This window comes from Pseudonaja textilis, chromosome 1, assembly GCF_049901715.1.
Source record: "Pseudonaja textilis isolate UNSWEBS1 chromosome 1, rPseTex1.2, whole genome shotgun sequence".
NCBI classification, from domain to species: Eukaryota; Metazoa; Chordata; class Lepidosauria; order Squamata; family Elapidae; genus Pseudonaja; species Pseudonaja textilis.
In genome coordinates this window covers 100,642,369-100,659,574 of record NC_141990.1, presented here as the reverse complement: position 1 = coordinate 100,659,574, position 17,206 = coordinate 100,642,369, and the positions used below count along the sequence as shown (strand labels likewise).

At 48.2% G+C, this 17,206-nt stretch overlaps 1 protein-coding gene across 1 annotated transcript in view; it reads left to right on the top strand.

The window, feature by feature from the left end:
• Positions 1-3,284: 3,284 nt before the first annotated feature.
• The window catches only part of NR2E1 (nuclear receptor subfamily 2 group E member 1), a 30,154-nt gene continuing 16,232 nt past the window's right edge, over positions 3,285-17,206 (top strand). The window contains exons 1-2 of the mRNA XM_026726485.2: positions 3,285-4,077; positions 13,322-13,467. Coding sequence (XP_026582270.1) covers positions 4,053-4,077; positions 13,322-13,467 — 171 coding nt within the window. The 5' untranslated portion in view covers positions 3,285-4,052. The remainder of the gene's footprint in view (positions 4,078-13,321; positions 13,468-17,206) is intronic.

Here is a 17,206-nt window from a genome sequence, read left to right as displayed (position 1 = left end):
CTGTACAGTTATTTGGGTTCAGCTCAAGGTGATAAGTGAACCAAGCCAATGCAATCTATTAAGCATGGTATATACCTTACTCTGAGACCTGAAGCTAAACATGATGGTTTAGACATGACTGAAGTGTGAAACTGAGACTGAGTCTAGTGGTAACCCAGACTGGTGTCAGCATTAAAAAGGAGATAGCTTTTAAATTAAATGAGAATCCACATGACTTTTTAACTTCGGTCAGTATGTTCCTGGTTCACTCAGTCAACATTGTTAGCTCACCTCCATGTTTCCTTGTGGGCTCCACATAGTTCTAGATCTTTAAAGCCCAACAACCTGGGACCTTCTAAGGTGGCACACAGCAGCTGCCAAATCCTCCACACTTTTCCTTCTCTGGACATTGTAAGGAGCTGGAAATCTGGGGTTCAAACAAGAACTCCTCCCCTCTCCTTTATTACACTGAGTGCAAGTCTCTGAAGCAATAAGTACTCCTGGAGTAGAGACCAATAAATACTCTGGGATCTCTGCCCCTTCCAGAGAAACTAGAGCCTGAGGAATTCAAGGAAGTGGTCCATGAGCACAAGGGAACAGTATCCTTTTACCCAGCCACGTGAGACAAGGTGGCTTACATCTAACTCCATTTACAGCTCTCTCCCAATTGACGGGTCCCTTTCCCCACCCTGTACCCTCTTCCACCATTAAATGATGCAAAGTAGCCCCAAACAAGTCCCCTTCGCTGGGAGAGGTTAATAAGCCCTCGTTTGACTGACAGAGCCTCCGATTGGGTTTAAAGTTGGACTTCAGTAATCTCTTCGAGATCAGGGGCCGGGCAATTGGCTCTCTTTAGCCAGGCTCTCCAGATTCTGGGATGGGATGGGGGGGAAGAGAGTGCGGTCTGAGAGGAAGGAAAGCAAGCAACTTCAGCTAGGAGCAGAGGACGGGCCAATGCGGTGGGGAGGATGGGCCTTGTAGTTCAGAAGGGCCTGTCTTCTTTCACACCCATGGCCTCCCTTTGCCTCCCCTCCCCGCAGGTTGTCGCCAATTGCCAGCCCCTCCCTAAGGAGCTCGGAACCCGAGATCCCCGACGTGCGTGGCTCCCTTTGGAGCTCCGGGATTTCTTCCCTGAGTTTCTCGGAATGGCCCCGGGGAGCCTGTCCGGAGCGAGGGCTTCTTCAATGGTTCGATCTGTGGCGGAACAGAAGCAGGGATGCAAAACGAGATGGAAACGTGCTTCTACACGCACAGGCACGGAGCCCCACGTGCCTTTGCTTTTTTTCCAAGCCAACTGCGGAGATCAGGTGCCCGCTGGGCTGAAACTCGAGTTGAGCTACAGTTGAGGTGAGTATAGTCAGTTTGAACGGAGGGGACGGATTCTGACCCGGAGCTCTTGCCTTTCAATCATCTCTGGTCACCTTAAAAATGACCGCCTAGGGAGTCAAAATTCGAGACGTTTTGGAAACCTTTGTTAGGATTCTCAGGAGTTCTGTAGATTTATACTGCCCAGCTCTAAATAATATGAAGAACCGTTGCTCGTGCTTCGACCCCCTGTTTGTTGCGTCCTTCGCTTTGAACAAGGCATTTTGCTTGTGAAATTATAACCTTACCCCGGACTGCAGTTTCCCGGATCCTACCATCCTAGTTAATGCTGGTCAGAGGGATGGATGGCTTATCGCTTCGTCTCTATCTCCTTGTCGTTAGATGAGGAAGTATATCTTCTTTGGGTACATTATCAGGCCTCGCTCATTCTTTAAAAACGCGCCATGGAAGGAGAGTCGTTCAAATAATTGTGTGCGCACGTGTTCTCTCTTTGGGTACCCAGATATCTATGTGGTGTATGTTACACATACAATTGACTAACGCTCTCCTGCAACACGATGTGCTTCCGCTGAGCCTTCATCTCGTGAAAAGTTTTAGGTCAAATGACTAATGGGAGCTTTGGTGAGCAGGCTTAGGATCTCATGGAAATCCTATCACAGAACCTTTCTTCTCTAAGGATTTCTCCATCTCCCCCCAGTCACACACAGCAATGTAGGGGAGCGGTTTCTTAGGAGTTGTTTAAGTGTGGCAGAAAGCGGTGATCTTCCCTGCTGGTCTTTCCATCCCAGTCTAACCAACTCCAGTTCAACTTCGCTTTTTCGAGATCAGCCACCGGCAATTAGGTGCTGCCACCTGCTGTGTGCAAAGAGGCTATCCAAACAGTCCCCTTTCCTTCCGTGAGGAAACGACCTGAGGCAGCTATGAGGACCTTCCCAGGATCTCTCAGTCATTCTCAGAGCCAGCACCACGGGGCAGGCCAGCCTGGATTTGCTTCCTTTCCATACGGCTTTCCTGGGCATAGCAGCGAGCCAAAGGAGGAGTGCCTTGAGAAAGGTACCTGACTCTCCTCAAATGCATCCTCTAGGCACCTGGCTGGTCTGTAACCTTCGCCCAGGGCACAGGGAGCAGGGCTATAAGTGCGAGAGCCGCCCAGCGTTTTTGGCAAACGCTTTGCAGGCATTTTTGGAGCGGCCCTTCCTCAGAAAGCATCCCTCCATCCCAGGGAGCCTTGGAGACAGCGCCCGCATCTTTCTCCCTTGTCCTTCCTCAAAGTAGGGCCACCAAGTCTCGGCTGCAAATATGTGTGTGTGTGTGTGTGTGTGTGTGTGTCGCTGGATTTGGGGCCCGGTAGCCCCTCCTACCCCGGGGCCTGGGACCCCTATGGGAAAGCCCAATCGGCTCAACCTCCCTCCCCCGAGTCAAGGCTTCGCTTCGCCGCTGGTTCCTTCGGACCGACTCGGCTTTTAAACCCCGATCCCTCGCGGTCGGGAGCGACACGTTGTCTTTGCGGGCGGCGGTCGCTCTAAGTCCCCGAGGCGGCGGGGGAAGAGGCTGGTTGGTGCAAATGGCGATGACCAAGTTCATCGCCCCTCCAAAGGGGAACCGAACTCGCTAAGACGATCCCCGGGAGGAACCATTCCCCCCACCCCAAAAAAACCTGCCTTCTTCTCAAGTGCCTTCCTGCTGCCCCGCCGCCTCCTCCCCGCCCCCCGCCGCAAGCTCTTTCGCGGCTGTTTAGAGAGGACGAAGCTCGAGTAGGGGGGAAAAAATCCGCTCTCTCCAAGCTGCCGCTCCAGAAGCGGGCAGGTAAGTTCATTCATTTGCTGAGCTTTTCGCTCTGAAGCAGAGCCTCGGCTGACGTCACGGCCCTCTCCAAAGACTTGGCTTGCGGGGGCGGAGAAGGGGGCAAGAGAAGCCAAGGGGAGCGTCCCCCCCCACATCCCCTCCTTCCCTTCCCCATTCCCTCCCCTCCCCTCCACCCCCGGCTGCCTGCTTGTCAGAATTCCCCGGGGGGGGGGCGGGGGGGATATTACGGACGCTTCAGGCTGGAGGCTCAAAGCACCAAGTCAACCCAGGGCGAGGAACTTCTGGCGCCCTTTCACTTTTCCCTGCCTTTCTTGATTTTGCTGCCATTCACTTTCTGGGAACCAGACCCTGCCTCCTCCTCCTCCTCCTCCTCCTGCTGTGACCCCCCCCCCCCTCCCGCGCGCCTTTTCTTACTTTTTTCAGCCTCCGATCGCTGTTGGAGCGCACTGAGCGAGCTGCTCAACTCGGGTTCCGCTTCTCAAACCCTGCTTTTTCTCTGCAAGGCGCCCCGTCTCCGTCCTACCCAGCCACCCGCAGCCCCCCAGAACCCCTGCCGCCGAGCTTCGGATCTCTGTCCGCTGAAGAGCCACCATCACTTCATACGTGGGAGGGGGGAAAAAAAGGAGGGTGCGAGCGCTTTCTCCGGCTCTTTCCTCGCCCCAGGAAAAGCAAAACCGGTCCAAGTTTCCAACTCACCACCAGTACCAGCACCAGCACCACGCTCTCGGCGATTCGTGGAAGATTGGAGGAGGAGGAGGAGGAGGAAGAGGAGGAGAGGAAGAAAAGATGCGGGGTTCGGCCTGGCGGAGGGGGCTCTGAAGCACCTGTCACGCCGTCCGGAGCAGCGCTGGGAGCGAGCGGAGCTCCGGCAAGCCTCTTCTTGCAAGAGCGAGCCTCCGGAAGGCAGCGACGCCGCGACGCTCGTCCCGGAGGAGCCCAGGATGAGCAAGCCGGCGGGATCAACAAGTGAGTCAATGCTGGGTGGTGGTGGTGGGCGGGGGCTCTCTCCTCCACAGAGAAAGAAGGAGCGTTGGGTCCACTGCTCGACAGGGTTCGGCCCATTGAGCCCGGGATCCGCTTCCTCTCCTTAAGCCCCTTCCGCCAAGTCAACGTCGGGTGGGGCTGGCTGGCTTGTGAAGTGGCTGCGCCGCCCGGGCCTTAAAAATGAACTTGAGAAGCCCTTGCTTGGGATGGGTGGGGTGTCAAAAAAAAAAAGTCTTTCGTGTGAAAAAAAGTTTTTTTTTTTTTAAAGATCGTCTCTTCCCCCCCCCCCCCTTGAAAAGTGAACGGGTTGGTGAAATGCAAAAAACAAAGGGGGGGGGGGAGAGGAAAGAAGGAATTTCCCCTTCTCTGCAATTAATACATCCCGTAGCTGAAAGCTAGAGTCGCAAGAAGGGGTGGGCTTTGCTGAAAAGAGGATTTACCGGGAATACTTTGCACACCATTTCCAGCCTTGGTGAATAATCCTGGGGGGGGGAAAAACAACTGGAGAAGCAGAAACAATTTAAAAGTCACATTTCACTTAATCCTCAGTCCGGGTACATTCAGAACGGAAGGTTCCCTCCCACCACCCCAATTTTTTGTTTAAGTCTGATTGACTGCTTGTGGGTAGAGAAGTTGGCTTCAGACGCTAGAAATTCAAGAAGAGACTTTGGAAGTCGACTGTGGTGCGGGGAGGGAGAGCCGGCAGCAGGCACAATCCAATTTGGGTTGTAACAGGTGACGGGCAAAGCCGGTTGAGAAGGAATTCCTTTGGCCATAATGTTATTGTATTTTGTTTTTGGTTTTTTTACTAGTAAGGAAAGGGTGGAAAACAGAAACACGTGGGTGCAGTTCTGCTTTGAAAATTCTAGATTCTTCCTCCCTGGATCGCTGCGCCTTCTTTTCGGGATGCGTATCTCTCCCTGCAAAGGGTCTTAGCTAAACTTTCTTTCGAATTCTGTATGTTTAGGCACCAACGAGGTGGCATTCAGAACTTTGTCGCAGGCCACAAACAAACCAAAATCGCTGCTCTTCTTCTTCTTCTTCTTCTCTTCTTCTTCTTCTTCTTCTTCTTCTTCTTCTTCTTCTTCTTCTTCTTCTTCTTCTTCTTCTTCTTCTTCCTCTCCTCCTCCTCCTCCTCCTCTTTTTCTTCTCCTCCTTCTCCCTCTTCTTCTTCTTCTTCCTCCTCTTCCTCTTCCTCCTCCTTCCCCTTCCTCCTCCTCTTTTTCTTCTCCTTCTCCCTTCTTTCTTTTCTTCTTTCTTCTTCCTTCTCCTTCTCCTTGTCCTCCTCCTCCTCCTCCTTCTCCCTTCTTTCTTCTTTTTCCTTCTTCTTCCTTCTTCCTTCTTTTACTGAGGAGTAGAAATCGCCCAAAGAGGCATCTTAAACAAAACCTTGTCACGGTCAAACGAAAAATGGGAAGCGGTAAACGGGGCAGATTATTTACGGAGCCCTTTTCGAGAAAAGAAAGGCGAGAGCGGTTCCATCTGTTAGTGGGGAGACGGATCGAGGCCGCGCTGTAACAATGGCCAGGGAAAACGGGACGCAGGGCCAGCTTTGTAGGGAAACGTTTCGGAACAGAGCGGGGGAAACCCCTCGGCCTTTTCCGCTCGGCCCATCTGCCTTTCGCCCGGGCCGAACCTAGGAGGGACGCTTCCACGGCCTACGGGAGGAATCGCTTCTGAGCTGCTCGGCCTGGGAAAGAGGAGAGGCCTCCAGGCGCCCCTGTTCTGCTGCTGGCACGGAGGGGAAAGTTTTGAAAACTTGCCGGGAAGCAAATTGGAAAGAACCAATCCCTGTTTCTAAGCCCCCGAGAGCCCCTCCGGCTTCTCTGAAGGGGACTGAAGAGCTGGGCTTCGCAGCGAGGGGATGTCAGGACAGCCTGGGCGAGAAGGGCCTGGTCTGATCAACTCTCCTTTCTCTCGGATCGGGCGGGCATTGCAATAATCGCAGCGAGGCTGACGCAGAAGCCCACCGGAGGGACTGGGAAATGAGGCCCTCCCCTGCCCCTCTCGGTAGGCGCCAGTCCGTGGGAGAAATCAAACGCAGGCCAGAGCCCGGGCCGGCCCGACACGGCTCAAGTTCATGGACTCGAAGCCCGCCAGGAATACGAATTCCGTATATTCCATCCGTCGTCGGCGTCCTTCCTCCACCCAACTTTTGGAAAGGTTGAGGAAAGCGAGCTCCGGGCAACGGGGTAGAAGCCAGTCAAAACGCATCGAGGCCAACGCTCCTGTTTTAGGCCGGTGAAGTAGATGGAAGGTTCGTCTTCACCGTGAAGAGCTTTGACCGTTTCCATTTTCGGTACCGTCTCTTCGAACCGTGGCGCTGTCGAAAGCGAGAGCCCCCTCCCCTGGCCAGGAGTTGATCTCGAGCGAAGGGGGATCCTAGGACTGGCTGACCCCCTCAGGCCCCTGCGCGAACTTTCCTCCTCCAGCAGCCTCGGCTATCGACCCTCGGCCTCATCCTGAAGCGCTGAGCTCGGTCGGAGATCGCCGTGGATGCTGCCTTAAGTGCCTCCCCAACAAAGGAAGGCGGCTGCCCTCCCAGGGTACGCGGCGAAAGACCAGGCTTTGGAAAAACACACACACCACCCCCATTTGTTGGGCGTCCCTTCTGGGGCAAGAAGCACCAGCCAGCCACTACTCCGCCGAGGAAGCCGGCTGGTCGAGTCTGCTTTGGATCTCGGGAAGGCCGACGTTCCTCGGAGTGGGGAGGCGAGCCCCGGGAAAGGAGGAAGGCAGCCCCTGGGTGGTGGTGGGGCCTGCGGGTGGCGGCGCTTTTCCCTTCCGCCAGACTGGAGAGCGACCGGCGAAGCTCTCGCTGCTTGGGTGGCAAAGGGGACCCCGCCGCGGACTCCACTTCGGAGCCGCCTAACTTCTTTCAGCAGCCTTTGATGGTAATTGCAATAATCGAAGCTGCCAGGGAGCTTGACGCCATAGCGGGGGAGGGAGGGAGGAGAAAAGCCCCCCCCCCATACCCCTTCAGCTCGGACGTCCCGTCGAGGAACGCGCCGAGCCGGTTCCCTGCACCAAGCCAGGCCTTTCCCTCTCCCGCTTGACTGTGCTGGGCTGAGCCTGCCTGAAGGGAACCGAGCTTCCATCGCCTCCAACCCACCCACCCCAAATATCAGCCTCTTTCCTTATGTTCCCCAACCTGGGCTCCCGTGGCCGGCCTCCCCATCCCAAGAGAGTCTCCGCGAGGGAGAGGAAGGGGCTAAGCTTTCGAGGCGGGAGTTTGGGGAAAGGCGCCCGGTTTTAAGGCAGGCCTCCGTCTTGCTGTCCTCCCTCGGGGAGTTTGGAAGGGGGCCAAGGCCGGCTGGATGCCCCCCCCCTCTCTCTTTCCACCCACCCACCCCACCCCAAGCAAGGACCTCGCGTTTACCGCGTAGGTCGAGAAGAGGAGGCGGGCAAGGGCGCCGTCGAAAGAAAAAAATAAAAATAAAAGCCACCTGGAAAGTCGGGAGAATCGGAGCCGGCTGCGCTCCTGTGCCTGGGATTTGAAATCAAGGGGCTCATCCAAGAGAGGCTGCGGGCATCCGAGACCCCGCCGCCTTCGGGCGATCCCCTCGGGGCGCGCGTGTGTGTGACAGAGGGAGAGAGAAAGAGAGAGGGGGGGGGGCAGAGCAGCACCCAATTAGCCGGAGCGATAGACGGGAAGCAGCGCCGTTTGGAAGAATCCCAGCCGGCGTCAATGCAATCAGGGCAACGGCGCCTGTTTAATACAAACAGAATTAATGCCGCTTAATTAAAATATATTAGGGTAAGCTGTTGCAGAGTCTCCCCGAAATGAAAGGTAAAAACTGCCGCTGATTTGTCAATCGAAAACAACGTCCGTGTTGGAGAGCTCGGTGTGTTTCCAAGAGGTGTTTTCTGGGATGATTGCAGCCCTTTCGCAAAGAATCAGCTTCGCTCCGGCCTCCTCGGGCTGGAGGTGTGTGTGTGTGTGTGTGTATGTGTGTATGTGTGTGTGTCTTGGGTCTTCGGAAAAAGAGGGTCCAGAGTGACTGTTCCTCAAAGGGTTTCGGTCTTCAGCCTCCTTCTGTCGGGGTGGTGGTGCTGGGGAACCAGCCCCTGACGCCCTAAGGCTTATTAGGAACTTTTCGAAGGCGATCTTTGAGCAAGGAAGCTGCCGCAAATTGTCCCGGGATTAAAACTGCAGCCTTCCGCTTCAAACGAGCCCGCCTTGTTTGGACGGAGCGCCCCTGCAAACGGCGAAATGTACTTCAGAGGAGACCCGGTGGGACCATTCTGTGAGGTTTGGCAAGAAACGGGGCCTGCTCCGCTGAAGGTGGTTTGCAGGCCAAAATTAAACAACTCCCCATCTATTTGGTTATCTAGGAATTTAATTAATCCAAGTTCCAAATTGGGAGTTTTTAAAAATATTATGTTACAGGGACACAAGAAAGTTTTTGGAATTATCACCCACGATGTTCAAGTACGTTTCTGTAGAATTTTTTTTTTTTAATAGTACATTAATTCGTGTGGTCACTGGGCCCATGGAAAATTAGATTGATTATTTTTAAAATGGGAGAAGGCCCCTCCACAATATTTGGAAATAAGCTTGTGTTTTAATTTCATACCCAATTCATGTACTTCCCACGATGTGTACTTAAAAGTTTCGTCCCACCTTTGTTCCGTGAAATAAACTTATAAAGCAGGTCGCACTAAGAGTCAAAATATTTCTTGGCTTGGATCGCAAATGTTAAAATAGCCTTCCAGCACTGGAGCTGGATCGAGGAGCGGGGTGGGAGGAAGGCTTCGAATCCGAATTAGCTCCAGATATTTTATTCGGATCTCAAAAGTCCCGTTCGGGCCGCGATTGACTTTCTTTCGAATAAAACTAATCGAAGCTGAGGACGGGGTGGGAGGGACGGCCGGCCTCCCCTATATCTCCGACCAAAATTACCTCGATTTTATGAGTAGCGTTCACGGTGAGGTGAACTTTTGAAACCGCTTTAAGGGCACTGCCCGGATTGTGTGGTCCTCCTCGGAAAGGGAAGGAAAGTCAGAGGCGGGCTGGGCGGGACGGCAAAGGGATCCGAGGCAGCCCGAGTCGAGAAGGCGAGCCGGAGATTTGCATAAGGAAATGGGCCGGTTTGTCGGAGGTGACACTCAACACCAGGGGCTGGCACCGTTGCATGTCCGATTTGCTCTCTCCTCCTCCACACTTTTCGTCGAGAACTGTGGAAAGTCTGCCGAGGGACAGGGGGCGGGGCGAGGAGGAGGAGGAGGAGGAGGGGCAGCGGGGTGGGGGTGGGGAGTCGAGTGCTCTCCTCCGGAGCCTTTGTGTGCAATCCGAATTCCCATGCTACCCTTTTTGACGGGTCACTGGTGACCCAATAGGCAGGTGGCAAGGAAGGCGTGTAATTAGAGCGCTTGAGAAGCCAAGCTTGGCTTGGCCCGACTTTCCTGGACAACGCCTACTTCCAGCCACCCCTCCCTTTTTGCCCCAGGACACAACTTTACGCGGGGAAGGGGGGGGGGGGAACGGCTGCCAATTCCCCTCCCCCCCGCTTGGCTGGCCCAGCCCTGATCGCCACCTCCTCTTTTCTGACTCTTTCCCCCACCCCCGCCCGCCCGCCCGCCCAGGCGCCCCACCTAATCCCATTCCTCCACTCCGGGTTGTTGCAGAGAGCAGCTGTCGATTACATTTGGGAGTGGGGGGGGGGGGAGAAGCCGGCGGGCTTACGTTGATTGGAGGCAGTCAGATGAGTTTCCATTGATGGGGGCGACCATTAACTTAAGACTTTATCTAATGTCCTCATTGTCTGCTGGGGAGGCCTCGTTCGGCTTCTCCGAGTCTCCCGAGAGACGGATTTTTGACCTTGCCCTTCCCCACTCCGTCCGGGAAGCTCGCGCAGAGACTAACTCGGCTCAAGAAGCGTCAGTGACCCAATCGGCTCCGGAGAGGTTCGGATTCTTTCCTGCCACTCCCACCCCAACCCCCGGATCCCGGTCAATATAAAGGAGGGCGAGAAGAGAGTGTCGGTACCAAGTCCTCTTCCAGCTTGCTCAGCGCTTTCCATGCCCGGGTTTCCACTTGGCACTAAGCCACAATGTGGTTAGTTTGGTTTTGGTATCCAGTGTTGTGGGGATTCCTTCAGTTGTGGTTTACCAACTTGGGTTTATTATAGCTCAGGGCAAGCTCCGGGCCCATTCCGTTGTGGCTGCTTTGGCAATCTTCTTAACTTAACACCATTCTCTCTGACAACTCCGTCCCAAGACAGCGGGGTGGGTTTCACAAAGCAAATTTGCTTAGCAGGTTTGCTCGGAGGCACTTTATCCTCCAAACGTACCGCACCAAGGGTTCTTTCAATTGATTGCAGTCCTAGTATTCTCCATGCAAGTCCATTCTTTTTGTACAATAGGACTGAGCTCTAGGTATTCCTGGGCAGGATCTGATGGACAGGGTTGACTTGGGGCACGCTTGCTTTGAAATACAGTAAGCTCCTCCCTTATCTCTAAGCATCGGGTCTTGAAGCTGCCAATGGTTTCAACAATATGCTTCCACGTCTTCACTTGGCCAAAGTAAGCCAAGCACCTTCATTACTGCATTTCATCTCTAAGAAGTTGCAGGAGGTTCCAATAGAACTGAGATTAAGGAAGACTGAAATTGGGGTGGGGTGGGGGGGCATTTTATTCCCATTGAAGGCCAGGAACTTGGCCTTCCCTCAGCTCTGTGGGAAAGATGCTGCTTACTTAAAAGAGGAGTGTGGCTAAGGCAATCCTTGGTAGCGGCCAAGGTTTTTAGGCAACTGCTGTCAGATAGCAGGAATCCACATGGGAGATGAAAGCAAGCAGGGCAGAAAGGCAAGATTAATCCATCTTTGAGCAATTTCTGAAACCCCCATGGCCAGCAATGGATTAGAATTCCCATCCCATTGCCCTCCAAATAGTGTGGTCCTTGGTCGATGAGAATTGTAGCCCACCTTATTTTGAGGGCCTTCGGTTGGGAAAGGCAAGCACTCTAGAGAGTTAGTTAGAACCTGTGTCTTGAGAGCTAAGTGATGGAAGCCTATTGTCGAAATTAGCTCAGAACAACAGAAGAATGATTGTCAGGTTTAGGAGGCAGGTTGGGAAAAACTCCAGGGAGGAAAGGAAGAAGAGATTTGAAACAATTACTCTTGAAAAAACAACTAGTTGTTGGATCCCAGCCCTTTGGTTTTCAGCTGACTAATCTCGGCAGCAAATAGACTAAGTGAGAAGTGTTAGGCAGCGGAATCCATCAAATTTGACATGCTTTTCCCCCCCTGTAAACTTTCTGGCAATTGCAGGTTAATACTATAATCAGGATAAGTACCAATAAATCTGACATGAAGAAGGCAGGCGGAAATTTTGTTCCCGTGTTTGTTTTGAGTTAGTGACTCATTCAATGATAAAGGTCATTTGTATGAAACTTGAAACTTTCTGGCAGAATGTCCTCAGTAAGAAAGGGGCATTCCAGAACTCTGAATTTGGGGTGGGGGATGTGGTATGAGAACAAAACATGACTCCCAAGAATAAAGTGCGGCAAAGGTATGAAGGCAGAATTTGGATAAATGCTACCAGGCATCTTGAAGGGTTTCCAGCACAGCAGAAGAAAATACAGTGCTGAACCCAACCTAGCCAACCACTTTTTAGCCTAAGGTGTGGGGGGAAAGCCATCCCGAGCAGCTAGTTCAGAGTTCACTATGGGTAAGCAAGTTGTGGCAACAAAGGATGCACTGCATGAACCAAGAGGATGTGTTAATGGCAAATTAGTCTGGCACTTGAGGTAGGAAATCTCACCCTTTAGCTTTTCTCTGGCAGGCAAGATGCAAATGTAACGAATAACTGTGACTTTTTCAGGAGAAGTAAACACCTAAGGCAGGGGTCTCCAAACTTGGCAACTTTAAGCTATGTTGGCTGGGGATTTCTGGGAGTTGAAGTCCACAAGTATTAAAGTTGCCAAGTTTGGAGACCTCTGATCTAAGGGTAAAGCATCTATGTCACTTTACCAGCCTTGTTGGAAGAAGTCATTGTTGCTCTGCTAGAAGCATTGAAGCAGAATCCAACTGCTATCTGCCTTGGGTGCAGCAGTTACTTCTATGGTCAAGATAATCAGATTTGAAGGGGGCATCGACTTGTGACACTGCTGAAAGGATGGCTCATATTTGCTCCGAAATAAAGTGCAGAAATTGCAGCTTTTCTCAACAAATAAAGCATCAAGATGTTTAACAAAGACAACACATCTGTTTAGAAATACTATACAAGGGATTGTATTATATATTCAATGTTTTCATTTTCATGAGAAACTTTTTCAAGGTTAGTACTAATATCCATATGCAGATGAAGGCCATGTTCCTAAGGAAGTGTACTTAAAAACAAATCACTCTGAAATCCGTTAAATTGATAGTGAAATTGGGCTGCACAGACAATTTTTATGCAATTGGTGGGGTGTGGAAATAGTTTTGGAGAAATGCACCTTCAAATTCCTGCTCACCAAAACGTTTCTGGTGATCTTGAATAAATTATGCCCTTAGCCTAGCTCAGGATGTTTAGAGGTTAATAATGAAAGGCAAAAGGAGGAAATACGCACACCTCCTTAACTGATTAGAAATTAATTCAAGGTAGAGTAGCTGTAAAGTCTCAATATATGTTAGAACCTGGTTGGTTTTGTTTAGCAATGAAAGTTAGGGAGGGTTGAGCTTGGTTAGTATTTGGATGGGGAATCTCAGGTCTAGTAGTTAGGTTGTGAAATAGGCAGGAAATCCCCAAAAGTATCAGTGACAAAGTACTTCTGTACTGGGACCAAGAATGATGCATTAATGATGTAAGAAACATGACCAATGAAGATGCCTCCAGTCAAACTCAACTTGGAAGAGTCTTTACATTATCAGTGTAACCATCTTCCCAATCTGATGCTCTCCCAGCCTGTTGATTTTAATGCCGATCATCCGCTCCTTGTATAAGAATGACAGGTAGGTAGCCTAACAAAACTGGAGGTGGAAGATTAAGGAAACCTGCTTTAAACACATTGCTTTATGTATGTTCTTTGCATTAAGCGGGGCCACTTTCTGTTCTTACAGCAGATTTGCATCTGCTCCAAAGAGATTTATATTTCTGTGGATTCCATGGATTTGTGCTATTAGCAAAATAAACAACCTATTTCACTCTAAATCTCTATGGCTACCTTGATGCCAGCTCTGGTGCTTTATTGCTTCTAAACCGATCACTTTTTTCTATCTGTCTCTCCCACCTTTATTTTCAGGTCGGATTTTAGATATCCCATGTAAAGTGTGTGGCGACCGCAGCTCTGGCAAGCACTATGGGGTTTATGCCTGCGATGGATGCTCAGGGTTTTTCAAACGAAGCATCAGAAGGAATAGGACTTATGTCTGCAAATCTGGAAACCAGGTATTGTTAATACAGCACAATCTCTTGTCATCCACTCCCTGCAACAGAGTTTCCGTAGGGTTTGGGCAAAGTAATTATATATTACAGTGGAAATCTCAGTCACTTGGAGAGCTTGTTGACTTGATTTTTCAAAATAATGTATACTTAGCTGAGCACCAAATTTCTATCAACATACCAGAGTCTGTGACATGTCCAATAATGTTTGAACATTGTTTTATCAACGCAGATTTAAAAAACACACATCTTCAACACATCTCTGGTCCCCCTAAAATAAATTGTAGAGTCAGCAAGAGTGGGATGGATTCCCCTTGAAGCTTTTACTTTAAGATCCTGTCAAAGCTGGGCTACTTTAAAGATGCAATTCTGTGCACATTGAGCAGCAAGGAAAGTTGATGTAGTTAGCAAAATGTACAGCTCATGCACATGCATTTTGATTTAGAAGCAAATTTAGCTTAATTTGATCTTGCTTGCTTCAAATTACAGCTGTAATGCAGTCTTTTTGTACTGTAAAATTTCAGGCAAGGAAATATTTCAGGCAAGGAAATATTTCAGGCCAGGCTGAAATTCACAGCTTTAGCAGTCTTTTTGAAATTTTGAGGAGCTGGGTGAAGATGGCTACAGTATATAGGAATTTGGAGAATATACATATTCAAAATAAGTCCATGGGCTTTATAGTTGTAGAGCTAAAAGCACCAGGGTAATTCACTTCATTGACCTACCTAAATAGTTCTGAGTATATATCACCTATTGACTCATTGTCCCCTTAAAAGTGATTTCCTTTTCCTGGTGCCAGTTTGCCAATTGTTAAAATATTAGGAAGGAATTGATGTCCTGTGAGATGATTTATAGGCACTTGTGGGAAAAAATAGAAATCACAATTTAAGTGAAAACAGTTATCTCCTAAATTAACATGAAATGTGAGATTTACTCTCATGGTGACCTTGAGGAAACTTAGAAATTGGGGCCAACATTGTTATTGTTGCCAAGAAATAAAATACCCCTCAGTTATTCAAAGAAAAAGTGCAGAAGCTGAGTCTTCCAAAGACTTGGCTGCAGCTGTACTCCCACTCCAATTCAATATATTTGATTATAGAGAGGAGACGTTTACTAAATGGATTATTCACTCTAATCTAATTTTAATACATTGCAGGATTTTTTAAAAAAATCCTAGCTTAGTATACCAAACCAATAAGACAAGTATGACATTTAACACAAAATGGCTTGTGTGACCTAGATAGAACCTACCTGGGCAATTTTTTTTCCATTTCCATTAATGGAAAAAGTGTTTTTAGAATGTACTATACAGCTTATGGTCATTGGAACTGTAAAATTGGCCCAATTGTTTAAATATCTGAAGGTGATATTCTCCCAGAAGCCAGGAATAAGGTGTGTAATAAGCAAAATCTCCAAAGAGACGTTCTTGCATGGTGGAATTCTAGAGATGGAACAGGGTAACACCTGAGGTTTTCTTTTGGCAGATGGTGGACAAAATACAAAGGAAATTCTGGCAGATATTAACGGTACATCACCTTCAAAGCAATTTGTTATCTACTTCTTCCTTTACCTCAGTTTGATCTTTTGCACTGCATTTCAATCTCATCCCACCTCTACAAGTTCTTAGAGTTTGATCGCTAAGCACTTGAACCGATCAATGGACGGTTGCTCTTTGGCCCAGATTCTGTTCCCTGGAATCATGGCTGGAGCACTCAGTGATCTTTGTAGATCCACTGCAAGAGCCTAGGAGGATGTCCTCTTGTAACTAGGTAGCAGCTGTTATTGTAGTACAGCATTGTATTGTCAGTACAGCACAAGGATTGCTGAAAATAATAGAGTACGTTTTTGGTCCCCATAATGCCCCGGTCATTCCTTTTCTTTCAACCCTTTTTAAAAGTCCCAGTGCTTTTATCTTCTCATAATCAGTTTATCAAATAGGTTGCAAAACTGGGATCTTAGTTTCCCTGTGTGTGTTTTCTGTTATTTTCCTGTCCCATAATAATAGAAACTCCATTTTTAAAAGCGATGAACTTCTGAATCAGTTTTATTTGGAATAAAACAGCTGGGAAGAGCAATTGCCATGGTGTTTTTCCCAGCATGGGTTCTGGGAAAGTTTCCACTGATAATCCTCTTCTCTTGATCTTTTTCCCCCTTACCAGGTATGTGTCTTGCTCATATTTTCCTATAATTTCTCCTTTTCCTTAACACACACACAACATATGCACATACTCTTCCTCCCTTCCTCTCCCTTCAAACTCCTATGTAAGTAAAGTTAGACTTTATACGTCACACTTTTCAAAGTGATGTGAAAATGGAATTGTACAATCTCCAACTTTTTTCATTTCCTTCCATGTTATGAATAGTTGAACAGTTTCTGCCACAATTATTTTCTTAAGTTTATTAAAAGTGCAAGAAAACTCTCTTGTGATGGTAATTCTCATCTAGGTTAATTCTTCCAGTGCCATTTCCTTCACTTTCCAAATTTTCTTATTTGCACAGATTATTTTATGTAGCTATAGTCCAATGGAACTGTAGATTGTGAGCCTTTTTGCATTTGAACAGTATTTATGTGGGGCCAACTTACAAATTGTATGCAAAAGCATATAAAAGAAAGCCTTGTCTTTTTTTAACACTTTGAGCCATGGATAGGAGATTGCTTTATTTGGAGTAATTATTGAAAGACACATTGAGACCTGGTCTCTTTGAAACTGATCCACAAAGAGACATTTTCTTCATTTGAGGGAAATCCAGATCTTTAATAAGCATTTGAAATAAACAGTTAGGCCAGACAAGCAGCATCAGGATAGCTGCAAAAGTCAGAGAAGCAGGGGTTTTTCTCCTGCCTGTTTTTAGAAAATCATGTTCAATATCTCAATAAGATTCATAAAAGAGAAAAAATAACAGAGCTATTTTTCTCCTCCTCCTCCTTCTCCCTTTCCTCTTTCTTTGTCTTTTTTTGTCCCACATACACATTCTTTCAAAAAAAGAAAAAAAATAGGCAACTTTCTAATTTTTTTGCCCCCCAATAAAATACATTTCTCCTGCTGAAATCCAGAGGTGATTGGGTTCAAACAAAGGAGGTTAATTAAATGAAAGTTAAATTATTTTAATGAAAATCAAATAGTAGTAAATTTATTGAAAAGGAACTACTATTTAAGACGGCCTGGAAAAGTCAAAAATCCAGAGAAGAATTTATTGGAATTATTTGAATTGAAATTGGCTACTTTCTATGAAATTTAAAGATTCTAATCATTATTTCTAAATGTATATAGAGTAGCATGCTTCAGTTTTGAACTCCTTTGCTAAATGTGATATACCAATTCTTTTTTTGAAGTGACTTGGTAAAAAGTACTCAGGATTTTTTTTAAAGTCCATAGCAATGTGCTTAGTTACACTTTAAATGGCAGATGCAGTATTATATTTTTAAACTTTTCCTGAAAAACAAATCCTTGAATAGAAATATACCGTACAATTGTTACCTTCTTTATATTTATTTTTTGCTAAAGTGGGCAGACATCTCTACTTGTGTTGTAAAGTAGAATCTGACCTAAGGTAGATTGAAGAATCTCTACCATTTGTTCTGAACCTATTTTTTCTCCCATCATACTGTATTTCTCTTTACCCTCATACTGCCTCCCAGTTATACTGTTGGTTAGTTAACTATCATGAAACTTTGAGGGTGTGTGCGTGTGTTTGTGTGTGTGGTCATCTTACTTAAAACCAGAATGTTTGAGAACATAACTTT